Source organism: Eubalaena glacialis, chromosome 8 (genome assembly GCF_028564815.1).
Source record: "Eubalaena glacialis isolate mEubGla1 chromosome 8, mEubGla1.1.hap2.+ XY, whole genome shotgun sequence".
NCBI classification, from domain to species: domain Eukaryota; kingdom Metazoa; phylum Chordata; class Mammalia; order Artiodactyla; family Balaenidae; genus Eubalaena; species Eubalaena glacialis.
The window spans coordinates 75,912,476-75,939,524 of NC_083723.1; the positions used below are offsets into that span (position 1 = coordinate 75,912,476).

Below are 27,049 nucleotides of genomic sequence, written 5' to 3' on the forward strand. Positions count from 1 at the left end.
GAAAAACGCTGCACAAAGAAATAACCCATGTTCTGTGCATCCATTACATGCGAGGCATTGCACTCCCTCGTCACTCGTTATTTTACAAGGACACCTACCAGACCAGGGAAAACGAGAGGGACAAGGTTTGCGGAGGGCGGTAAACAGCATCCCGAGCGCGGCGCGGTTGAGCGTGGAGGCCAGGTTTCTCGTGGGCAGCCAGGTGGAAGCGCGCGCCCTGCGTGGTCACCGCGGTCTTCCTGCGGGCCAATCGGGAGGCGGGTGGGAGGGGGCGCGGCCGGCCAGGGCGGGACCGGTTTTGGCTCCTCAGGGTTCTGCTCACGTGCGCAGGGCGGGCTGGGGCCCCAGAGCCGGCGTCTCCCGGTTCCCCGCCCGCCATGGAGCGGCTGACGTTGCCCGCCGGCGGCGCGGCGGCCGTGGACGAGTACGTGGAGTACCGGAGGTGAGGCGGCGGCTCCGCGGGGCCAGGAGGCCCCGGGCAGGCCCGGTCCCCCTCGAGGGAGGAGCGCTGGAGGCGCAGGCAGGGGCCCAGCGCTGGCTCGCTGGGGCTCCCGGAATCCCTTCCCGGGCTGGTGGGGGAGGCTTACATTGATTGCAGGTTTTCTCTTTCTGTAATTAAATATTGTACTGACACGCAGTTCTATTCTAATAAGTTTCTTCCGAGGCAGTTTAAAAGGCCTCCCGCTCTGACCTCTTTGAGGAAGGATTATTAACTAGATTTATGCAAAGATCCTTTTTTTTCTTCTCAACTGCCAGTGTAGATTACACATTGAGTACTCGGGGCCTGTAAAAGCAGCCATCCAGTTTGCATGTTAACTTAGTAATAGGGTAAGTCATGAACTTCTAAACGTGCTCCCACCCCCGAGGGACTGTTTTTAAGAGAAGGACACTGGTGTAGTGTTGGTGGTTCTGGAGAAACTCTCCTCTGGAAACTGGAAGTGCAGCCGCTTCTGGGGCTTTAGGGGGTGATTCACTGCCTGGGGCCCTGACAAAGGCCGATGCACCTGTAGTGATGTGTTTTTTCGGTCTCCCAAGAAAGGTTTTTGACAGTTGGGAAACTGGGTGAGTGGGAATTACTGGAGAGGGACAGGCAGGAGGACGGGGAGTTGAGGCGTGTGTGTGTGTGTGTGTGTGTGTGTGTGTGTGTGTGTGTGTAAGGGGGAAGTGAGACGATTGTATCCTCACCTGGGAAGCTTGAGCGGCCTGAAACCCAAGCCAGAGGAGTTGCTCTGCTTAAAGGTGGTCGCCCCAGGGCTTCCCTGGTGGCGCAGTGGTTGAGAATCTGCCTGCCAATGCAGGGGACACGGGTTCGAGGCCTGGTCTGGGAAGATCCCACATGCCGCGGAGCGACTGGGCCCGTGAGCCACAAACTACTGAGCCTGCGCGTCGGGAGCCTGTGCTCCGCTACAAGAGAGGCCCGCGCACCGCGATCAAGAGTGGCCCCCGCTTGCCGCAACTAGAGAAAGACCTCGCACAGAAACGAAGACCCAACACAGACAAAAATAAAAATAAATGGATAAATTAATTAATTAAAAAAAAAAAGTGGTCGCCCCAAATTACTTGGGCAAATGAGTTCCTATCTGACTGCACTTCCCTCTGGCTGTCTAGGTGACATACTTTTGGGTAATGCCTAGAAATGTCTTGGTAATTCTGAGCCAGAAAAAGTGAGGGTGAGAAGCTTGATGGGTCAGGCCTCATTACTGGTTCGGGTAACACGAGGAGACTTGTGCCCAGAACGGCTTCCACCCAGCCCTCACATAGGGCAGAGCCGGCTCTTTGAGGCTCCAAGTCTTACATTTCCCTGGGAGCAAGTTGCTGGGTCCTGATGTTGACTGATAACTTAGATATTTAGATATTCAGGGATGTGGAATGTGGGCCTTCAGTTGTAGTCTCTTGCCTGGCTCAGAAAATGTTAGGGCCTGGGAGGAAATTATTTTTCAAACATAAACTACCTGGAATAATTCTCTAAAACTTAGGGGCTTGCTGCTCAAAGTGTAGCAGTCATTGGCATCACCAGGGAGCATCACCAGGCCCTCTTCAGTCATTTTAATCTGAATCTGCATTTGAACTAGATTTCTTGGGGATTCTGTAAATAAAGTTTGAGCTACACTGGTTTAGAACTTAAAATCAAATGATCTCTTTCTTTAAAGATCTGCATTGATCTTAAGGTCTTTTTAGTACCTGTTGGTATACTTCTTGGTAGCTCTAATAAAGTGAAGTGGCTCAAAACTTATCTCAGAATAAAATGCCCTTTGTTTTAATTTTTTTTACTATTGTGTATCTAAATTATTTAAGTAAGGAAGAAGCTTGTAATGGTTTCATAGCCTCTGAGTTGGTTTTATTTATCTACCTCAGCTAAAGGTTTGAAAGTATGGAAAAGGATATGGATTGCACCAAAAATTATGTAGCATTCTGCAAGCAACACTTTTCATGACTTTTAAAGGGGGTATTTTCAAGGAGATATTTCTTCAATTTTAATTGTGCTTCCTTTTCCTCCAAGGAGTCCAATTCTTAATTTCCTAAGAAATTAAGAAAGAGTGTTGGCTTAATTTTTCCCATAAAATTTTGAGGTCGGTCTTCTGGAATTAAACAGTGTTACACCTGATTACTCAGTGCATATGTTGGGTTTGAGCTGGTGCAGATCCAAGGGTGTTTGTGAGTCCCATCTTAGTTTAAACTCCTGGCCAGGGTTTGGAGTCAGGTGTGGGCATTAGTCATGTTATCTTCAGCATCAATGTTTTTTGTACTATTTGTTTTTTTGGGAGGGGGACTATTTTTTAAGGAGGAAAATATTAGAATTTTTTTAGCAGTTTAGGCTCTAGCTTTTAATGCAAAAAATGAGCATGTTTGCTTCAGAATCAAAGGAAAAATTGAGATGAATATGTGGTAATTCTCTAGTGGTAAACCTGGATCATTGAAGTCAGATGTTATGAATTCATTGACTTTCTTATTCATAATTCTCTTTTATATGGGAAGCAAAAGCTTTATTACTATTGTGTGTAATTTTGCTATTAACATGAGCCTAAGTAAAAAAACAAAGCCAAAGCAGCCTTTCCTTTGACTATACAAGTATAGTTTAATTTTAGAGTTTAGTATTTTTAACCTGGAAAATAAATACACAAGGCTTAAGAGAAATATTTTTTGTTGTAGAATTGTTGGTGAGGATGATGGAGGGAAACTTTTTACTCCTGAAGAATATGAAGAATACAAAAGAAAAGTCTTACTTATGCGTTTACAGAACAGATTATTCGTGAGCTGGCGATCACCAACTGGAATGGATTGTAAACTTGTGGGTCCAGAGACACTATGTTTTTGTACCCATAGGTAAGATATTTTATTGCTAAGGTTTCTGGTGATTAGGAAATATAGAACTGTAGCAGAGCATATCTTCCTTCTATAAATAACATTATTGGTGATAATAGGGAAACATTTGAAAACAGGCCTTTATATACCAATAATATGCCAGAAATTATTTAAGGTTTTTTGGGGCTATATTTTAAAAATTTCTGTTGTATCCTATTAGAACTCATTATGGAGTCTATCACCTTAAGCATCTTTTCTCTTACCATTGGTAAGAAAGATATTGGTGCCCCTGTGGCTTTGCCAGGGGTCTTTCAGTTAGGCTGGGGAGCAGAGTCTGCCTCTCCCACCACTGGACAAGGTCGTAGAGAATGGGTCATCAGACTGCAGAGCTGATTTTATTTTTATTTTTATTTTTTTCTCTGCAGAAAGAGTTTATTTTATTTATTCATTTTCACCTTTCATTATGAACATTTTCAGACACACTCAGTATTGGAGAGTATGGTATAATCGACCCCCACATAGCCATTCTTCAGCTTACATAAGTTATGCAGAACTGATTTTAGAGTTGCTTGAGTTGAGCTACACTGAACAGGTTACCAATCTACAAATAGAAGCATTTCTCCTCACATTTACTAATCTCCCTTTACACTTTAAGAAGTGTGTTGTATGAATACCTTTCTCTTTTATTTACACACACACACACACACGCCTGTGAAGGATTGGTTCCAGGACCCACTGCGGACACCAAAATCTGGGGATGCTCAAGTCCGATAGCTGGGCCCTCCTATCTGCGGATGTGGATTCAGCCAACCTCAGATCATAAACATAGTAGGAACACAATACGTGGTTGGTTTAATGCCCAGATGAGGAAGCCACGGATACTGAGGGCCTACTGCATATTTACTGAAAAAAAATCTGCAGTTTAAACCTGTATTGTTCAGGGGTCAACTCTGTGTGTATGTGTGTGTGTGTGTGTGTGTGTGTGTACGTACATATATATATACCTTTCTTTAAACAAAAATACAAGCACACAGCTTTTTATTACAAGTGGTCCTCTTCTGAGAAAAGCACATGGAGGAAAGGAAATACATGAGGCTCCAACCATTGATATGTTGATGTGTGTTACCTATACCTGAGGTTTGCATTTTGCTGTGTTTGTCCTGTTCTACTTTAAATTTTATGACTGTCACAGGTCTTAGTTGTAAAGCTCAAAAGGACAAAGCTGCTTCAAGGAAAAATCACAGAAACTATTACGTGGTTTTAGGTAACGACTTCAACTTTCTGTTCCAAAGGAACCATGGGAGAGCCGCCCTGTTCTGATAGTTTCTGGGGCTCTTTCCTGAGGTACTCTGTGTAGTTGCTGTTTACAGACTTGCAGTTTGCTGGAGGTTGTTAGGCAGTTGCTAGGATAAGTAATGTTGTGTATAGATTGACTTGAAATTTATTTAGCAACCCCAAATAAAAACACTGTGGAGGAATGGAGGATGAGGGTTATGTGGATATCTTTCAGAATTGAAGAGGACTTTGGTAAATTTGTTAGTTTTATCATTTATCCTCGTAAAAATTTAGTGCCAGTCTCATATCTATGTATAATTGTACAGCATGGAATTAACCTTCAAAAGTGACCCAACCCCACTTGGATGGAAAAGTTCTTTAGTACCAGTCACTCAGTGAGATCTCTGTCTAAATTAATTTTTCCTTATTATGGATGTGAAACATTGGTTATTTAAGGAAAATGAGGAATATATAGAAACGTAGAAAGAAGACTCACCACCTAAAGCCAGCTGCTGTTAATATGTTTTACTATGTTCTTGTACTTTTTTCTTTACATAGTTCATTTAGTTGTTAATTATATGTATGTATAAATATTGAACCAGTTTTTCATTACAGAATCACGGGAATGTTTCCACACGGTTCGTAGTAATTGCAAACAAGATATTTAATACCTGCTTGATATTCCAGCTAGTCCAGTGGTGTTCATTGTGTTTTCCCCAGAGCTATGACGGAGTCTGAGGGGCGTACCAGGTGGAAGGGCAGGTTAGGGGAAGGACAGACTCCAATTATGCCTCTTCGCCTTGCTTTAACCAATTCTGCTTTTATCTATTTTGTATAGTATTATGGTTCTGTAAAAGATTTTATCTGAAGAAAAATTTCCACTGGTAAAGAGTTTGAAAACTGTCTTCTAGTAATATACTTATCCATTCCCTTATTATGAGTACGTTTTATGTATATTGCTATTGTAAGTGCTGTTGCTAATGCTATCCTTATGCACAAAGCTCTTTATATACATGGAATAATTTTCTTAGGGTATATTCTTCAAAAATGAACCATCTAGGTTAAAGGATGCATCTTTTTATGTTTCTTGAAACCCTATTAAATGGGACTGGTTCTTTTGTAACACTCTTGACAGCATTGTGAAATATGTACAGTTAAGAAAACTTCAGCTCTCTTTGCTAAGTGAAAAATGGTATCTCATTGTTATTTTAACTTCTATTACCTAGGATAATATTGAGAATAATAAATTTAATATTATTTTACTGAGTATCACTTAATGAGAAGGAAGCCAGTGGCCTGAGAAAATTACGTACAGCATTTTAACAAAGAGCTTTGGCTTTGAAAGGTGTTGATAGTTTATTTTGAAGTTTAAAGTTAAAAATTAAATTATATTAAAATAAATAGCATTAGTATACATTTATTGAACTATTTCAATTTTAAGTAGCAAACCTGTGAAAATAAATGTAAATACTGCACTTTGATAAAAAGAATTTTCATGAAGAAGTTTTTTCATACTCTTGGGTTGTGCTTCTGTATTAAAGAATCTGTAGTGCTATTTTAAGATAATTATTTGCTATTTCTTTGTATATTGTTGTGACAATTCTTCTTAAATAATTAAAAATAAAAATCTAGATGGGTGAAGATTTTATCTGACCAAAGCAACATAGCTGACAAATACTGCATGCAGGGGAGTGTATTTTCAACCTTACTGATAAGAACAATGAAACAAAATTAAAAATGAAAAAGAATCATTTTGCATTTAACAGAACAGCAGTTGTAATTTCTGGTAGTACCTGCATTGTGCTTTTATTTCTTCTATTTTTTTTAGGTATAAGCAACATAAAACTGACTTTGAAACGATTCCTCAGCAGCGCCCCATCAGTCTGCCTTGTCAAGTGATGGGCTGCCCATGCAGGGCTTACCTCTACGTGCCTCTGAATGGCATGCAGCCCATTCGCTGCAGGTGCAAGCACTTTGCTGATCAGCATAGTGCTGGGCCTGGCTTTATGTGCAATGCCTGTGAGTTACATTATGATAAACACACAAACAGAATGCTTTTATCTCCTTATTGAATGTTTAATGTGTCTCTGTGCCAGTTTCATTCAGCTATAGCGACATTAAACAACTAGGATGATGGATAGCTACTCTAAAATTTTATTTTTGTGGAAAATCTCAGTTATTTATATGCTTTGCAGTCATCAACCTTAATCTCTAATCTCATGTAATTCAAATAAGTTAAGTAATAGTAATAGATTTTAAAGAATCACTAGACATGATCTGATTCAAATTTTTGAATCGCGGACGTTTTACCAACTGAATTCTATTTACAGAATAATAATCCTTAAAAAGGATTTTATAAGTCTAAAAATTTTTTATAATTTGCTGGCAGATTATTATGTTATTGCCTAAGACATAGGTTGATGGGAAAAGCAAAATGTAACATGATGCTTTTAACACTTTGTAGGCAATAGCACCCTTATCTCAATACCTATACCCAAATCCCAGCCACCATCCCATATACCCTTTCTCTTCATCCTTTTAAAAACCCTTTGAAATAGATAGGATATTTTTTTTTAATTCTTTTAAAAATTTTAAAAATTTTATTTTATTTTTACTTATTTTACTTATTTATTTTTGGCTGCGTTGGGTCTTCATTGCTGCGCACTGACTTTCTCTAGTTTTGGCTAGCGGGGGCTATTCTTTGTTGCTGTGTGCTGGCTTCTCATTGCGGTGGCTTCTCTTGTTGCGGAGCACGGGCTCTAGGCACGCGGGCTTCAGTAGTTGCGGCACGTGGGCTCAGTAGTTGTGGTTCATGGGCTCTAGAGTGCAGGCTCAGTAGTTGTGGCACATGGGCTTAGTTGCTCTGCGACATGTGGGATCTTCCCAGACCAAGGCTCGAACCTGTGTCCCCTGCATTGGCAGGCGGATTCTTAACCACTGTGCAACCAAGGAAGCTGTAGGTAGGATATTTTAAAAAATAGGTAAAATATTTTTCTTCAGGAGATAGTTTTTCCACTTCTTTTTGTAGTATCTTGAATTGAAATCTTATGATGAAATATGTTATAAAACATTTTTAATAACAGTGGCAGAAATAAATATGTTTCACTGACAATGTATGGGAGTATTTGAATAAAACTTATTTATTATGTGCCTTGGTTCCCATACACATTTGTCAGAAGTGTGAGTGTGTAAAGATTTTGTTAATGGTGTATTCTGGACTCCATTTCAATGTGGCTTGTTTTTTTTTTACAAACAGTAATTTTATTGATATAATTCACATACTATATAATTCATCCATTTTGAGGGTACAACTTAATGGTTTTTAATATAGTCACAGAGTTGTGCACCCATCACCACAATAAATTTTAGAATATTTTCATCACCCCAAAAAGAAATTCCATATCGATTAGCAGTCATTCCTTATTTCTTCCTCCCCTCAGCTCTAGACGACCAATAATCTACTTTCTGTCTCTGTGGATTTGCCTGTTCTAGACATTTCATATAAGTGGAATCATAGAGTATGTGGTCTTTTCTGATTAGCATCTTTCACTTAGTGTAATGTTTTTATGATTCATCCACGCTGTAACATGCATCAGTACTTCTTTCCTTTTTGTTGTTAAACAGTATTCTGTTGCATCTTTCTATGTCTTTGGGTTGGCCTTCCAATATGGCTTTTATGGAGAATTGACCCACAGAGACGTTTCCACATTATTTCTTCACCACTGGGCTGTCCCCCCCCATACCTGCTTTTAACTCAGTATTTGAGGAGAGGGCCTGTATTTCCTGGCTCTCCAATGTTTAGCTCAGTTTCCTTTAGTCCTGATTGGTTTTTCCAATTTTTTTTTTTTTTTTTTTTTTTACTACATACTCTCTTATCACTTTAGCATCTCTTAAAAGTAAGAGCAGTGGCAGGGAGGGAGTGAGTTCAGGGGCTAGAGGTAAGAGGTACAGGGGCCAGAGCACAGTGTGTGAGGGATCCAGATTCAGGTGATTTCGGCCAAGCTAAGTGGTTTATAGGGCATACAGCTCATTACCTATATTTAAAAACGTTTAACTTGGTTTACATCTTGATTCAGGTTCTAAGTGTTCAGGATTCCATAGTAGCTTCACTTGTGCTTGTGGTCAGCCTGCATATGCCCATGACACAGTAGTGGAAACTAAGCAAGAAAGACTGGCTCAGAGAAAACCGGTGGGACGGGATGTTCCTTATGCAGCAATGGGAGGACTAACTGGCTTTAGCTCGCTGGCAGAAGACTACATGCGATTAGATGACAGTGGAATTGGTAAGTGATGATATATGAACTGTGAGCTTGTCATATTGTGCTAACACAATATGTGTTATGTGTGCTAACAATAGTGAAGCCTTGTATTTGTTTTGCACTTTAAGTTCTTCATGTTATTTTCAAAAAATATTCTCTCATTTGATTTTTATTTTTTTAAAAAGATTTTATTGTCACTATCCGATGTATGATGATTACAGAAAAATTAGAAAACATAAGAGAAAAGATCACTCCTACCCCAATACTCGTACCGAAATCCCAACTCACAACCCCGTTGTTTGTAATAGCGGAATAATAATTTGTTTTATTTGATGTGATATAGTTTACCTGTTATCCTATTGTATGTAATTTTTGCCATTATAACATCTCATTTCGGAAACATAGGCTTTTGTCCATGTGTGTATGTACATGCATGTGTGTACATGTTATCACATCTGTAGTAATGTATGCTCATATGTCTACATGTATGTACACAAATATATCCGCTTGCATATATAAAAACTTAAAGTAATATACAGAGAAGTTTAATTGGATATATCTCAAACTATTGAAGGTAGTTGGTTCCTTCTGGGGAAAAGAACTATGGTTCCTATCTACTTTAAATACTTCTATGTGTGTGGATTTTTTTTTTTCATAAAAAGCATGTATTACTTTTATTTTTTTCATTACAAAGATTACAAAAACATAAATGAATATTTTCTTGTTAAAAAAGATTCAAACAAGTCCCCCTTGAACACTTTTCTTAACCCCAGATTCTTTCCTAGAGGGTAATTTGCTGTCATCAATTGATTTGTATTTCTCTTTGTAACGTACATTTTTATAGTTTACTTTTTTTAACTTAGAATAATTTTTGAAGGCCTATTTATATCAGGACATACAAATCTACTTATTTTTTAACTGCTTCATAGTATTCCACACTATAGATATATATCAGTTTATCTGAACCATTTCCTTGTTCATGGCATTTAGATTGTTTCCGTTTTATTTTTTTGCCTTTACAAACATCGTGCCCCCCAAATCCTTGAACTTGCTTCCTTGTGTACTATGTGAATTTGACTCTAAGGCCGATGGAGAGAAGTAGAATTGTTGGGTTGAAGAGTGTGCACATGTGAAATTGTAATACATTCTGTCGAATTGCCCTCCAAAAATGCTGTACTTGTTTATACTTCCTTTAGTGATGTTTTAGCTTACCTATTTCCCAACATTTATGCTGATCATTGATGTCATTAAACTTAGTTTTTTTGCCAGTCTAATGTGTGAAAATGTTATCATTGTTTCACTTCAGTTGATTTCCCTCGTTATTAGTGAGATGAGAGTCTTCTTATATTTAGTGGCCGTTTTACTTTCTGTGAATTGTCTGTCCATATACTTTGCTCATTTTTATGTTTTTATATTTTCTCATTGATTTATAAGAAGTCTTCTTATATATTCTGTATACTAATCCTTTGTATTTATTTTGCAGATATTTTCTTCCAATATGTCATTTGTCTTTTGGGTTTTTTACTTCTTATTGTTCTTGTTTTACAGTTTTTAAATGTAGGAAGCAGACCTTCCCTACTCTAATTTTATAAATATGTTCTCCTTCATTTTACTTTAATGCTTATTTTTTTTGCTTTTATGTTTAGCTTTCTTATGTATCTGGAATTTATTTTTTGTGAAAGTGTGAGGTGTGTATAACTTCAGTTTTTGTCCAAATCAATGGCAAGTTATACAAGCACCATTTTTCCCAAATAATTTGAAACTTTACCTTTACCATATTCTATCATACTTTCTATTTTGTGCCATTGGCCTAATTGCATACTTTGTGCCAATATTTCGTATTTTTAATTATTGTTCTTCATAGTGTGCTTTGATAATTGGTATGGTAAATTCTTCCTGTTTGTGTTTGTTTTTCAGGATTGCCTTGATATATTTGTGCATTTTCTCTTCTAGGTTATTTTATAACTAGCTTGTTAAATTCCATAAATAAATCCTTTTTCAATTTTTATGGATACATGATTGTATTAGGCTCATGCAACATTAACAGAAAACCCAGTTATCAGTGGCAAACAAAAAATGATGGTAATGATGTTGTTGATGATAATTATGACTTTGTACTGCGAGGCTTGTTCCAGCCTCTTTATATCTATTACCTCATTTAATCCTCACAACAACTCTGAGTTAGGTGCTATTATTAATCCTTTTTGCAGACGAGGAAACTCAGCACAGAGTAGTAAAACATCTTGTTCTGTGTTATTCAGCTAGTAAGTGGTAGAACTGGGTTCAACCCAAAAATTGTTCTGGGCTCATTAGTCAGCCTCATTATTGTCTATTTCTGTGCGACTACCATATTGTTTTCATTACTACAGCTTTATAATAAATTAATATGTATGACTTCATTTTTTTACTTTAGAATTTTCCTGACCTATTCTTCCCTTTTAATTCTTTCAGACCTTTGGCATTATTTTTTAAAAACATTCTATTATTACAAAACATTCTATTATTTTAGTTGAATATGTAGATTAATATAGGAAGATTTGCTGTTTTAAAATATTGAGTCTCTTCATTTCTTTGTCTTCTTCTGTGTAGCTTAGTGGAATTCTGAAGTTACCTTCATGAAAGTCCTGCACAATTCTTAATTTTATTTCTAGATATTTCATCTTTTTTATAGCTATCATATATGGATTTTTCCCTTCCTTTATATTTTCTAGCTGATTATTGTTTGTTTATGAAAAAGGAAATGTTGTATGCTGCTTTTGTTACCAGTCATTATTACTTAATCTTAAGATTTTAAATGTAAATCTTTAGTTGATTTTGCATATACAGTTGACCCTTGAACAACAGGGCTTTGAACTGCAAGGGTCCATTTATACATGGATTTTTTTTCAGTAGCAAACACTATGATACTATACAATCTGTAGTTGGTTGAATCTGCAGGTGTGGAACCGTGGATACGGAAGGCTGACTGTAAAGTTATATGTGGATTTTGACTGCGTGAAGGGTTGGCACCCTTAACCCCTGCACAGTTCAAAGGGCAACTGTAATGATAGTTTTGCTTCTTCCTTTCCAATATTTATGACTCTTCTTACTCTTTGACTAATCAGAATGACTGGTACTTTCAGAACAATGCTAAGTAATAGTGGTAGTAGCTGGCATCTTTGCCTTTTTGTGACTTCTGGTATTTTATCACTTAAGTATCTTTATAATATAAAGAAAAAAAAACTTTTCCTTCTGGCCCCTGCTGGAAGGTGGGGTGAAGAAAGATGAGAACGAGGAGAGGAAACATAAGATGCTTTTGTCTTGATTTTAGATGTAGGGGAGCCCGGGCAGAGGGACGTCTGCTCCATTAGCCATGTAGAGTCCTGGACAGAGATGACCTTTTGCTGGAATTTGTTCCTTTGTGATACTGAAGGAGCCCGTAGTAATTCCCAGCTCCTGTGGGGTGCTTGGAAGGCAGGTGAGCTGTGAGGCAGTGGGCCTGCCATAGCATCTATCATAGCAAGGGGCAAAGGTGACTGCAGAGCAGAGCTAGATGTGGTTCCCCTGAGCTCTGGGGGATTTGGTAGAAAAAGTGGCAGGCAGCTGAGAGGTCTGTACTTCTAGTGAGAGCGTGTGAGGCTACCAGGCCCTACCAAGCTGAGAGACGAAATTGCAACTTACGCCAGCCTTTAGCATTTGAGATCAGTAGTGCACACAGCAACCAGAGAACACACAAGGACCTGGCTGGACCTGAGTCCCCTTCTCTGATCTTCCCACAGGTCACAAGAGGGAGGAGCTGGGGAAGGAGGGGTGCAGGAATCTGAAAGGCTGAGCAATTGTCCCACACTATTCACTTTATAGGAAAGGACTAAGAGTTTATTTCCTTCTCTCTACCCGTGGATGGGGATAGGCATGTGGGGGAGGGGTGGTTTGTGCAGAAGTAGGGGACTTATTAATTTTTTCTGCAGCTTCCTTCCTTTCGGTCCAAAAGTGAATGTAGCAGTTGGTCTTTGTAGTTTGTGGTTTAGGATTGTGATTGTTTCCTCATTTCACTGAAGAAGTTTTCTTTATTTTTTCATATTTTGTTTCTAGATAGTTTCCCAGTGAGGAATAGAAGAAAAATACACTTATTCTATCCTCTTCAACTTGAGGTTTTTAAATTCTAAATGTCTTGCTTTTGATAATGTTTTGTGATTATGTGAAGGTCTTATACTTCTTTGCTGACATACAATTACATTCGTGCATTTTTTTTTTTCTGTGAGAAAGGTCTCTGAGAAATGCAGAAGTACTTTTATCCATTTGCCTTTACTTTATATGGCAAAAATTTATATAAACAAAAATTTTCATTGTACAGAAAGGATTTTTCTAATGATTCTGCTTGGGGTTCTAATTTATTTCACATTTGAAATAACTTCTTTGTATCCTAACAAATAAAGATTTAATTTTCATTCTTCACATATTTTGTTCTCAGGTGCACCTTCAGTTGAATTTTTAGACTCTCCAGTTACAGCCGTGGACCACCCATTTCTAAAAGCGTTTCAAGCATCATCTAGCTCTTCTCCAGAAACACTAACAGATGGTAATGAAATTAAATTGAGAAATATTTTTGGATGTAGTAAAGAATATAGATTGATACATTTTCCAGATTACTCTTTTTTTCCAGTATTACCACAATTTGATTATCATTTCACTTTTATATTGGCCAGGCACTGAGAAAAAGCAAGAATCTTCATTTTAATTGGGAAAAATTGTTAAATCTTGGAATTATGAGGATTCTGATAATATAAAAATTTGGAGTTTTAAAACCTTATTCTGGTACATGTTATTGCTTTGATCTGAATAAGAGAGCCCTCTAGTGGACTAATTGCCTTGATCCTTTAGGCTCTCCCAAACAAGGTGTAATCCCTTGATAATTATAGATTAGCAAGGTTTTACCATTTATAAATTGCACATAAAAATGAATAAAGTTCATTTTTATACATTTTAAGTATTCTATTTCCTTTATTGAAAACAAGAATAAAAACGAAGAAGGAATTTGTATGATTTATGAGGTATTTAATATTTTAAAATATTCTGAAATGAGAATTTTCTTTGATTTATTTGTGTTTTCATACAACCTTTTCATGTACACTGACTTTTTGCGCAAGGGATTTGCACAGTGAAGTAATTATAAAATGTAGATAGAAGTAAGAAATCAAAACAAAAGGACACAATTGTGTCACTTTTTTTTTAGTGAGGTATAGTCGACTTACAGTATTATATTCCTTTCAGGTATACACATAGTGATTCAGAATTTGTATAGATTATACTCTGTTTAAAGTTATTATAAAATATGGGCTATATTTCCTATGCTGTACGATATATCCTTGTAGCTTATTTATATGTAGTAGTTTCTATCTCTTAATCCCCTTCCCCTATCTTGCCCCTCCCCAACTTCCCTCTTCCCACTGCTGACCACTAGTTCATTCTCTATATCTGTGAGTTGTGTCAACTTTCAAAGTTGATGTAACTATTACATTAAGCTGCAGTTTTGACTGAGTTGTAGTGGTAGCCAAGGTACAAAAAGGAAGGTGAGATCAGTTAAATACTTTTCCTTATTAGAAAGGAGGAGCCATGAATTCCTCGGTGCACATGAAAGTTGTACCAGTGCTGGATTTTTTTTTTATAAATTTATTTATTTATTTGTTTTTATTTTTGGCTGCGTTGGGTCTTCGTTGCTGCGCATGGGCTTTCTCTAGTTGTGGAGAGCGGGGGCTACTCTTCGTTGCGGTGCGCGGGCTTCTCATGCGGTGGCTTCTCTTGTTAGGAGCACGGGCTCTAGGCACGTGGGCTTCAGTAGCTGTGGTACGCGGGCTCTAGAGTGCAGGCTCAGTAGTTGTGGCGCACGGGCTTTGTCGCTCCGCGGCATGTGGGATTTTCCAGGGCCAGGGATCGAACCTGTGTCCCCTACATTGGCAGGTGGATTCTTAACCACTGCGCTACCAGGGAAGCCCCCCAGTGCTGGATTTTAAAGATATTTATGTAGTGACCCTCAATGATGCAGTAGCCCAAGGTTCTTAAAAACTTTTTTTCAGCAAATGCAGCCTCTGGTTGGTTAATTCTGATACTTACCTTTGATAAAAGTGGTAATATCCCATTTTACCAGATAAATGGTAACATACCATTTATTAAAATGTAACTCAGTGAAGGTGATTCTGCAAGAAGCTTAGCTCAGATGGTCCAGCGTGATCCAGGGAAAGACCCAGGGTTTACAGACAAATGGATAGAGAGCATATATTCTAAGCAATTTTTCTTGTTTTTCTCAACAAGATTTGTATTAGGTAGCTGTTGGCAGTGTGGTTATACTCTGTGGTGATCATCTGGAGTTACATAATTTTTATGTTGCTGGTTGAGGGTGAATTCATATGCTTTAAAAACAAGAACAGGTGTTCAGGTTGATATTCTATTTTGGATGTGAAGGGACCCAACCAAGACATTCACCTGAAATGAAGGTGAACTTTTCTATGGAATTAGGTGCTTGGTTTACCTACAAGGAAAACCAGATTTTCCTTTCTGAAGCGATTTTAAATTCCTTTCAGCACATAAACTAGTTATTGACAAGGTTTAAAAAAGTGAATACCATGGAAATGATTAAAATTATTTTAGTTTTGAAAAATTTCAAAGCAGGAAGTAGCATCACTTTTGGTTGACTATACAAACTCTCTTAGTCTGTTCAGGTGGCTATAACAAAATACCATAGACTGGGTTGCTTATAAACAGCAGAAACTTATTTCTCACAGTTCTGGAGGTGGGGAAGTCCCAGATAAAGGTGCCAGCATGGTTGCGTTCTGGTGACAGCGCTCTTCCTGATTCATAGCCAGTGCCTTCTCCTTGTGTCCTCACATGGTAGAAGGGTTGAGGACTCTCTATGGGGTCTCTTTTATAAGAACACTAATCCCATTCATGAGCGGTCCACCCTCATGATCTAAGTACCTCCCAAAGGCCCCACCTCCTAGGACCATCACATTGGGCATTAGGATTTCAACATATGAATTTTGGGTGGTCGGGGGAGGGGGCATGAACACAAACATTCAGACCATAGTGCAAACCTTCAATAGTTACTTCTGCGCATTATCTGTTACAGTGTTACATGAATTTCTAGCTATAAAATGTAAAAAGTAGTTGAACAAAGCTAAATGAGTTCTGATGTGAAATAGCTATATGGTGTTATTTAATATGAACCACTTGAATATTTGGAGAATGTTTACCAATGAACATTACTTTTGTCTTATGATGCCCTGCTTTCTGAAAAAGAGGGAGTAGGATCAATGATTCATTTAGATCATTTCTGGTTTGAAAAACACAAAATAATCACTCAGTAGGAGGAAAGTTTTTTTTCTGTTTTTTATTTCAGAAGAATTTATAATTATATGAATACAGTTGACTCTTGAACAACACAGCTGGGTTAGGGACCCCCACCCCTGTGCAGTTGAAAAATCCTCGTATAAGTTTATAGCTGGGCCTCTGTAACCACAGTTCCTCTGTATCCACGGTTCCTCCACATCTGCGGATTCAACCAACCCAGGAGCATGCAGTAGTGTAGTAGGTATTTATTGAAAAAAATCTGAGTATAAGTGGATACACAGTGCAAACCCATGTTTTTCAAGGGTCAACTGTACTTAGATTTTTTTTTTTCCTTATTAGTAGGTACAAGCAGTCAAGTTTCTTCCTTAAGGAAACCTGAAGAGGACGATATGGCTTTCTTTGAAAGACGATACCAGGAAAGGGTAAGTCTGTAGGAAAATCTGCTTACATTAAGCATTTACTTGTAACAGACACTATAGAACAACTATATATTGATTGTGGATCATCATTAAAAATAATTTATAACGTCTACTTATAGCGAGTGTTAGGCCTTGAGGCTTATTTAGAACAATTCAGAGAGAAACAGGACTAATGAATATGATAATTTATGGAGGTCATAAAGATTGACTAAATATACACATAAAATTGTCAATAATAAACATCAACCTGAGCAGATTTGTAAATTATATATATATATTGAATTCTTTTTTTAAAATTAAGTAAGTTATTTATTTTTGGCTGCGTTGGGTCTTCGTTGCTGCGCGCGGGCTTTCTCTAGTTGCAGTGAGTGGGGCCTACTCTTTGTTGCGGTGCGTGGGCTTCTCATTGCGGTGGCTTCTCTTGTTGCAGAGCATGGGCTCTAGGCACGCGGGCTTCAGTATTTGTGGCACGTGGGCTTAGTAGTTGTGGCTTGTGGGCTCTAGAGCGCAGGCTCAGTAGTTGTGGTGCACGGGCTTAGTTGTTCCATGACATGTGGGATCTTCCTGGACCAGGGATCGAACCCATGTCCCCTGCATTGGCAGGTGGATTCTTAACCACTGCGCCACCAGGGAAGTCCCTGTATATTGAATTCTTAATGTATAGTATTTCTTCTCCTTAGTGGCTTCTAGGTATAGGCAGACTCAAGTTAGAATTACCCAATAGCCTTTAAGAAGCAGAACACTAAACATAAACATATTTTAACAATTTTCAGGGCTCAACAACTACAGTGTTGATGTGTTCCCTGCTTTGAGTAATGATAATTTTCATCAGTTCACCACCACACCATAAACTCCTTGGGGATAAGTATAGTATATTTTATTATCTGTATTTTCCCCAGAAGTAAGTACAGTGCCTTGTACATAGATGTTTTCAATAAATATTTATGGAAAATTGAAAAGATAAATACAGGTATAATTGATATTTGCTTTCACACATGTCATCTACTTACACATGTGATGTGTTTCATGTCAGTGTTCATATTTGAACGTTTTGTTTTGTTCTTGTTTATTGCCAGGTGAGGGGATGCTGGCTTGATGAGGCATGGGGGATTATATCCAGCCATATGGTACATTCCCCAAAGTGCTTTCCTTAGGATTATTTTATAGTTGCTTTGTGGGCGTTCATTGTCTCTCGGACTAGGTAGTAAGTGCCATGAAAGTAAAGACACTCATCACTTTTTGTTATATTCTCTACAACTCTTAAACAAGAGCTTGTTGAGTAACTAAATTAGGTGTGGAAAAAGGAGACCATTAAATAAATTCACCATCCAAGAGCAGAGGAAGTGAGTAGGGGACAGAGAGATTAGCATATCTTTCCTAATGAAGAATTTTAAAATAAAGGGGGAGAGTCCTTGGTATGACTTAAGGCAGAGCTAGAAAGTAGAACTTTCTGCAGTGATTTGGATATGATTTAAGGCAGAACTAGAAAATAGAACTGTCTATTTATCACTGCAGTGATAAATATTGTCTGTGCTATAGCCATTCATCATATGTGGCTATATATGTCTAAATTTAAATAAATTAAAAATTATTTCCTCAGTCACACTAGCCATGTTTCAGGGACTCAGTAGCCACATGTGGCTAATGGCTACCTTGTTGGGCAGTGCAGAAAGTTCTTTTGGAAAGCTCTGATCTAAGAGAAAGAGTTGGTGGTAGAGTTTCACGGGGAGGATGAAATAGTTAGAGTGAGGAAAGAAGAGGCTATTTTTGCAGCATAATCAAAGATAGACTTTTAATCAAATCAATCTGTGTTCTTAGAACACACACATTCACAGCTGAACTTTAGTTTTTCCTCATAGGCTTATGAGGGACAGGTTTCTAGAACTCCTTCCTTCCCTCCTCCAGGAGCTTGGGTAGTGTTGACTGCCTTGAAAAACATGCTGATGGTATTTGCTTGTGGCAAGGTAAAGGGGGTAGTTCTTATCTGTGAATGTTTTAGGGGATATACCTGGCCCATCCAGACTGCTTATTATAAATAGACCTAGAATTTATGGATTTATGGGATGTGGTTTATAACTCTTCAGCCTGTGTGATTTATGGATTTATGAGATACAGCTTATAACCTCTCCAGCCTGTGTGATGAATGGATTATAAAAACTAAGAAACTCAAACCTAAACAACTTCCTCTGAGCTGATGTGTATCATACACGTTGTTAGTACTCATCTTTTACTCCAAAAAACTACGACAAGCACCACTGAGGGAAAAAGGATGATTAGGAAACTAAATCTGATGGGTTCAGGGCCCCTTTAGAAAGCAGTGCTACATCTGAATCTGGTTTTGCTTGTATCCTTTGCTACTCATTGGTATCATTGGGTGTGGGGAAGAATCTATGATTAGTGTGAGTTGGTTTTGATAATTGAAGCCTTTGTGGTAACACAGATTACTAACTACCTTTACATATTGAAGAGTTGCTTCTTAGCTTCTGTAATATATCAGGTCAAATTATTTTCTTCTGTTGTGGATGGCCTTTGGTCTCTTTTCCTCAAGAAAGGAGAATTTTATTAAGGAGACAATTATTAAAGGTCAGCTAGGTGCAAGACACTGTGTTAATGCCAGAAAATTAAAAAGAAAAAATTTAAGGAGAGGGCAGACAGCAGAAGCAAGAAGAACTACAGTCCTGCAGCCTGTGGAACAAAAACCACATTCACAGAAAGATAGACAAGATGAAAAGGCAGAGGGATATGTACCAGATGAAGGAACAAGATAAAACCCCAGAAAATCAACTAAATGAAGTGGAGATTGGCAACCTTCCAGAAAAAGAATTCAGAATAATGATAGTGAAGATGATCCAGGACCTCGGAAAAAGAATGGAGGCAAAGATAGAGAAGGTGCAAGAAATGTTTAACAAAGACCTAGAAGAATTAAAGAACAAACAAACAGAGATGAACAATACAATAACTGAAATGAAAACTACACTAGAAGGAATCAATAGCAGAATAACTGAGGCAGAAGAATGGATATGTGACCTGGAAGACAGAATGGTGGAACTTGCTGCTGCGGAACACAATAAAGAAAAAAGAATGAAAAGAAATGAAGACAGCCTAAGAGACCTCTGGGACAACATTAAACGCAACAACATTCGCATTATAGTGGTCCCAGAAGGAGAAGAGAGAGAGAAAGGACCAGAGAAAATATTTTAAGAGATTATAGTCGAAAACTTCCCTAACATGGGAAAGGAAACAGCCACCCAAGTCCAGGAAACGCAGAGAGTCCCATACAGGATAAACCCAAGGAGAAACACGCGGAGACACATAGTAATCAAATTGGGAAAAATTAAAGACAAAGAAAAATTATTGAAAGCAGCAAGGGAAAAATGACAAATAACATACAAGGGAACTCCCATAAGGTTAACAGCTGATTTCTCAGCAGAAACTCTACAAGCCAGAAGGGAGTGGCATGATATACTGAAAGTGATGAAAGGGAAGAACCTACAACCAAGATGACTCTACTCAGCAAGGATCTCATTCAGATTTGATGGAGAAATCAAAAGCTTTACAGACAAGCAAAAGCTAAGAGAATTCAGCACCACCAAACCAGCTCTACAACAAATGCTAAAGGAACTTCTCTAAGTGGGAAACACAAGAGAAGAAAAGGACCTACAAAAACAAACCCAAAACAATTAAGAAAATGGTCATAGGAACATACATATTGATAATTACCTTAAACATGAATGGATTAAATGCTCCAACCAAAAGACACAGGCTTGCTGAATGGATACAAAAACAAGACAAGAGACCCACTTCAGACCTAGGGACACATTCAGACTGAAAGAGGGGATGGAAAAAGATATTCCATGCAAATGGAAATCAAAAGAAAGCTGGAGTAACAATACTCATATCAGATAAAATAGACTTTCAAATAAAGAATGTTACAAGAGACAAGGAAGGACACTACATAAAGATCAAGGGGTCAATCCAAGAAGAAGATATAACAATTATAAATATATATGCACCCAACATAGGAGCACCTCAATACATAAGGCAACTGCTAACAGCTATAAAAGAGGAAATCAACAGTAACACAATAATGGTGGGGAACTTTAACACCTCACTTACCAATGGACCAATGGACAGATCATCCAAACAGAAAATTAATAAGGAGACAGAAGCTTTAAATGACACAATAGACCAGATAGATTTAATTGATATTTATAGGACATTCCATCCAAAAACAGCAGTAAAGACACTCATCACTTTTTGTTATATTCTCTACAACTCTACTTTCTTCTCAAGTGCACATGGAACATTCTCCAGGATAGATCACATCTTGGGTCACAAATCAAGCCTCAGTAAATTTAAGAAAATTGAAATCATATCAAGCATCTTTTCTGACCACAACGCTATGAGATTAGAAATGAATTACAGGGAAAAAACCGTAAAAAACACAAACACATGGAGGCTAAACAATACGTTACTAAATAACCAAGAGATCACTGAAGAAATCAAAGAGGAAATCAAAAAATACCTAGAGACAAATGACAATGAAAACACGACGACCCAAAACCTATGGGATGCAGCAAAAGCAGTTCTAAGAGGGAAGTTTATAGCTATACAAGCCTACCTCAAGAAACAAGAAAAATCTCAAATAAACAACCTAACCTTACACCTAAAGCAATTAGAGAAAGAAGAACAAAAAAACCTCAAAGTTAGCAGAAGGAAAGAAATCATAAAGATCAGATCAGAAATAAATGAAAAAGAAAAGAAAGCAATAGCAAAGATCAAAAAAACTAAAAGGTGGTTCTTTGAGAAGATAAACAAAATGATAAACCATTAGCCAGACTCATCAAGAAAAAAAGGGAGAAGGCTCAAATCAACAGAATTAGAAATGGAAAGAAGAAGTAACTGACACTGCAGAAATACAAACGATCAGGAGAGATTACTATAAGCAATTATATGCCAATAAAATGGACAACCTGGAAGAAATGGACAAATTCTTAGAAAAGCACAACCTTCTGAGACTGAACCAGGAAGAAATAGGAAATATAAACAGACCAATCACAAGCACTGAAATTGAAACTGTGATTAAAATTCTTCCAACAAACAAAAGCCCAGGACCAGATGGCTTCACAGGTGAATTCTATCAAACATTGAGAGAAGAGCTAACACCTATCCTTCTCAAACTCTTCCAAAATATAGCAGAGGGAGATTAACGCATGTATGTGGAACCTAGAAAAATGGTACAGATGAGCCGGTTTGCAGGGCAGAAATTGAGACACAGATGTAGAGAACAGACATATGGACACCAACGGGGGAAAACTGCAGTGGGGTGGGGATGTTGGTGTGCTGAATTGGGCCATTGGGATTGACATGTATACACTGATGTGTATAAAAATGATGACTAATAAGAACCTGCAGTATAAAAAAACAAACAAACAAAACAACTAATAAAAAAAAAATATATAGCAGAGGGAGGAACACTCCCAAACTCATTTTATGAGGCCACCATCACCCTGATAACCAAAACCAGACAAAGATGTCACAAAGAAAGAAAACTACAAGCCAATATCACTGATGAACATAGATGCAAAAATCCTGAACAAAATACTAGCAAACGGAATCCAACAGCACATGAAAAGGATCATACACCATGATCAAGTGGGGTTTATCCCAGGAATGCAAGGATTCTTCAATATACATAAATCAATCAATGTGATATACCATATTAACAAATTGAAGAATAAAAACCATATGATCATCTCAATAGATGTAGAAAAAGCTTTTGACAAAATTCAACACCCATTTATGATAAAAACTCTCCAGAAAGTGGGCATAGAGGGAACCTACCTCAACATAATAAAGGCCATATACGACAAACCCACAGCAAACATCATTCTCAATGGTGAAAAACTGAAAGCATTTCCTCTAAGATCAGGAACAAGACAAGGATGTCCACTCTCACCACTATTATTCAACATAGTTTTGGAAGTCCTAGCCACGGCAATCAGAGAAGAAAAAGAAATAAAAGGAATACAAATTGGAAAAGAAGTAAAACTGTCACTGTTTGCAGATGACATGATACTATACATAGAGAATCCTAAAGACGCCACCAGAAAACTACTAGAGCTAATCAATGAATTTGGTAAAGTTGCAGGATACAAAATTAATGCACAGAAATCTCTTGCATTCCAATACACTAATGATGAAAAATCTGAAAGAGAAATTAAGGAAACACTCCCATTTATCATTGCAACAAAAAGAATAAAATACCTAGGAATAAACTTACCTAGAGAGACAAAAGACCTGTATGCAGAAAACTATAAGACACTGATGAAAGAAATTAAAGATGATACCAACAGATGGAGAGATATACCATGTTCTTGGATTGGAAGAATCAATATTGTGAAAATGACTATACTACCCAAAGCAATCTACAGATTCAATGCAATCCCTATCAAACTACCAATGGCATTTTTTACAGAACTAGAACAAAAAATCTTAAAATTTGTATGGAGACACAAAAGACCCCGAATAGCCAAAGCAGTCTTGAGGGAAAAAAATGGACCTGGAGGAATCATACTCCCTGACTTCAGACTATACTATAAAACTACAGTAATCAAGACAATATGGTACTGGCACAAAAACAGAAACATAGATCAATGGAACAGGGTAGAAAGCCCAGAGATAAACCCACGCACCTATGGTCAACTAATGTATGACAAAGGAGGCAAGGATATACAATGGAGAAAAGACAGTCTCTTCAATAAGTGGTGCTGGGAAAACTGGACAGCTACATGTAAAAGAATGAAATTAGAACACTCCCTAACACTATACACAAAAATAAACTCAAAATGGATTAGAGACCTAAATGTAAGACCAGACGCTATAAAACTCTTAGAGGAAAACATAGGAAGAACACTCTTTGACACAAATCACAGCAAGATCTTTTTTGATCCACCTCCTAGAGTAATGGAAATAAAAACAAAAATAAACAAATGGGACCTAATGAAACTTAAAAGCTTTTTGCACAGCAAAGGAAACCATAAACCAGACAAAAAGACAACCCTCAGAATGGGAGAAAATATTTGCAAATGAATCAACGGACAAAGGATTAATCTCCAAAATATATAAACAACTCATGCAGCTCAATATTAAAAAAACAAACAACCCAATCCAAAAATGGGCAGAAGACCTAAATAGACATTTCTCCAGAGAAGACATACAGATGGCCAAGAAGCACATGAAAAGCTGCTCAACATCACTAATTATTAGAGAAATGCAAATCAAAACTACAATGAGGTATCACCTCACACCACTTAGAATGGGCATCATCAGAAAATCTACAAACAACAAATGCTGGAGAGGGTGTGGAGAAAAGGGAACCCTCTTGCAGTGTTGGTGGGAATGTAAATTGATACAGCCACTATGGAGAACAGTATGGAGGTTCCTTAAAAAACTAAATATAGAATTACCATATGATCCAGCAATCCCACTACTGGGCATATACCCAGAGAAAACCATAATTCAAAAAGACACATGCACCTCCAATGTTCATTGCAGCACTATTTACAATAGCCAGGTCATGGAAGCAACCTAAATGCCCATTGACAGACGAATGGATAAAGAAGATGTGGTACATATATACAATGGAATATTACTCAGCCATAAAAAGGAACTAATTGGGTCATTTGTTGAGACGTGGATGGATCTAGAGACTGTCATACAGAGTGAAGTAAGTCAGAAAGAGAAAAACAAATATTGCATATTAACGCATGTATGTGGAACCTAGAAAAATGGTACAGATGAACCAGTTTGCAGGGCAGAAATTGAGACACAGATGTAGAGAACAAACGTATGGACACCAAGCGGGGAAAGCTGCGGGGTGGTGGTGGTGGTGGTGTGATGAATTGGGCGATTGGGATTGACATGTATACACTGATGTATATAAAAGTGATGACTAATAAGGACCTGCTGTATAAAAAAATAAAAAAATTAAAAATTAAGGAGGAGCAAGAGGAGGTGTTTTTGCTCTTTGGACACTGTATTAGGTGGATGTATTTGCTAAGTACCATTTGAAATGGGTAAACGCTGCTTTGGCTTTTGTTGTTTGTTTAGCATATTTGATCTTTTTTGATGTTACTGTAAATGTAACACTTGGCCCTAAATGAGCGGGGTAAGAGGACTAGCATTTGAGTGCTTATTAAGTACCTAGATTTATATATATATATAAGTAAAATCTTATTTAAACCTTTAGAACGACCCTATTACATAGTGCCTATTACGATGACCTTTTTTACAAAGGACAAAACTGTTGGTTAGTAGCTTGCCTCAGATGGTTAATCAACAGTAGAAGTAGGATTCAGGTGTTCTTCTGACTCCGAGGCCCATAATCTTTGCCTCAGAACAGAGTGTTCTTTGGGGGTCCTTCAGATGGCCTGTTGACCTTTACAGTGTACAAGAGTGACATGAGTGTACGATTTTTATTTATTTATTTTTTTGGCCGTGCCACGCAGCATGCAGTATCTTAGTTCCCTGACCAGGGATCGAACTCGTGCACCCTGCAGTGGAAGTCTGGAATCTTAACCACTGGACCGCAAGGGAAGTCCCGAGTGTATGATTTTTGAATGAGGTTCCCAGCCAACTCAAAGAGGAGAGAGAGAGGGAGAAAATGGGGAAGAGACAGAGGTGAGATTCATTCAATTTTATTTTTAGGAGGTTACTTGCAGTTTGGTGACATTGGGTAGAGTGGTTTTGCCAGGCCTATTCTGGTTTTTTGGTATTATTCCCATCATATTAGGAAGTAAGAGGCCTTGCCTCCACCCACCATGCCCCATATTTTCTCTCCCCTTCTCTTGCAGGGGTAAGGCAGTGGTGCTGCCTTGGAATTGGTGTGTGTGAGTGTGAGTGGCAGTAAAAGGAAGGTGGGTTTTGTGTTCTATGGAGTCTTTTTTTTTTTTCCCAAGGAAAGGGTTTATATGTTTCTAAAAGATCAGAAGGCTGCTGCTTAGGGTATGCAAGCTTCTTCTTTGTTTCAGTTACAGTGGAGAAGGACAACCTTCAGGAAGGTAACTGTTGAAATGTAGAAATCAGAATTATAGGTAACTGTCCTTTAAGCAGTATGTGTTCCAGAGATAATCCAACTGGATTAGGTGTATCCTGTAATGCTGTAGGGAATGTGCATAGGCTGGATGTAAGGTTAGGCATTTAAGCTTTTCTTTTTTTTAACTTTAGTGGCAATTAAAATTAATCATTTCTCCAAAGCAATATTCATTATATGTTATTTTTGTTAAAATGCTTTTGTAAAGTTGAAATCAAGCAGTACTTGATAACTTTTTAAAAAAATTTATTATTTTTGGCTGCGTTGGGTCTTCGTTGCTGCGTGCAGGCTTTCTCTAGTTGTGGCGGCTTCTCTTGTTGCGGAGCACGGGCTCTAGGCGTGCGGGCTTCAGTAATTGCAGTACGCGGGTTCAGTAGTTGTGGCTCGCGGGCTCTAGAGCGCAGGCTTAGTAGTTGTGGCACACGGGCTTAGTTGTTTCACAGGATGTGGGATCTTCCCGGACCAGGGCTCAAACCCGTGTCCCTGCATTGGCAGGCAGATTCTTAACCACTGCGCCACCAGGGAAGTCCCTGATTACTTTTTTAAATAAAAAATTTTGTCATTCTTTGACTGTGTTTGAGATATACACACACACACACACACACACATACACACACTCACTCACACACTGAGATAGAGACAGAGCCCTTGACAGGACCCCTCTCTGCAGGGTTCTCACTTTTGTGCTCATTCTGTGAGTCCTCTGTTCAGTCAGTACTCCTCAAATCTCTCCCGTGTGCTGGGCTGTGTGTGAAGGGGTGTGTGTGTGTAAGTGAGACTCTCTGCCTCTTCCCCCTCCCTCTGACCCATTCTCTCTCTGTCTCTAAGGTGTTACTGAAGTACGCCCTGGCTCTGAGAGAGAAGAACAGAGGAAACAGAGGAGGGAGAGGAGTTGGGAGCTTGCATACCCCAAAAAACCATATTTTAAAAATGCAGTTAGGTCCCTTCAACAATCAGATTGTAGCTTTAGTATTTAGCAGCTTAATAACCGCTAAGTAACTGTGTAAAATGGCTGTGATAAATAAGACATGAACCCAAATGAGGTATGTGCAACCTTTTTTCTTCTTTAGGATGTTTTACAAATTATTATATCAACAAATATTTTAAATTTTCAGATAAAAATGGAAAAGGCTGCTAAGCAGAAAGGAAAAGCACCATTGCCATCAACTACAAAACCTTCATGAAGACTACTGGGGAAATTAAAACCAGCATCCAAATATGTCTTTTGTGTGTTAATTATTTAAGTATAATAATACAATTTATTTTTCCTCAAATTATTTACTTCTTTTTCTGTGTAAAAATATCTTTTTGAATGTTTCCTTAATTTATTTAAGTGAAAATACCTTATATTACTTTTGTCAAAATTCATGATTTAT

General features: G+C 38.0%; 1 protein-coding gene across 2 annotated transcripts; it reads left to right on the plus strand.

Moving 5' to 3' along the window:
- Positions 1–333: 333 nt before the first annotated feature.
- On the plus strand, positions 334–26,889 carry FAM221A (family with sequence similarity 221 member A). 2 transcript variants are annotated; one of them, XM_061198593.1, is made up of 7 exons: positions 334–442; positions 3,151–3,324; positions 6,407–6,597; positions 8,655–8,861; positions 13,288–13,395; positions 16,500–16,582; positions 26,789–26,889. In XM_061198593.1, exons 1-7 carry the CDS (start codon positions 378–380, stop codon positions 26,855–26,857), a joined length of 897 nt encoding a protein of 298 aa, XP_061054576.1. In that variant the 5' UTR covers positions 334–377; the 3' UTR covers positions 26,858–26,889. The 2 variants fall into 2 exon arrangements, with proteins under 2 accessions (XP_061054576.1, XP_061054577.1); XM_061198594.1 differs by lacking the exon at positions 13,288–13,395.
- The last annotated feature ends 160 nt before the right edge of the window (positions 26,890–27,049 follow it).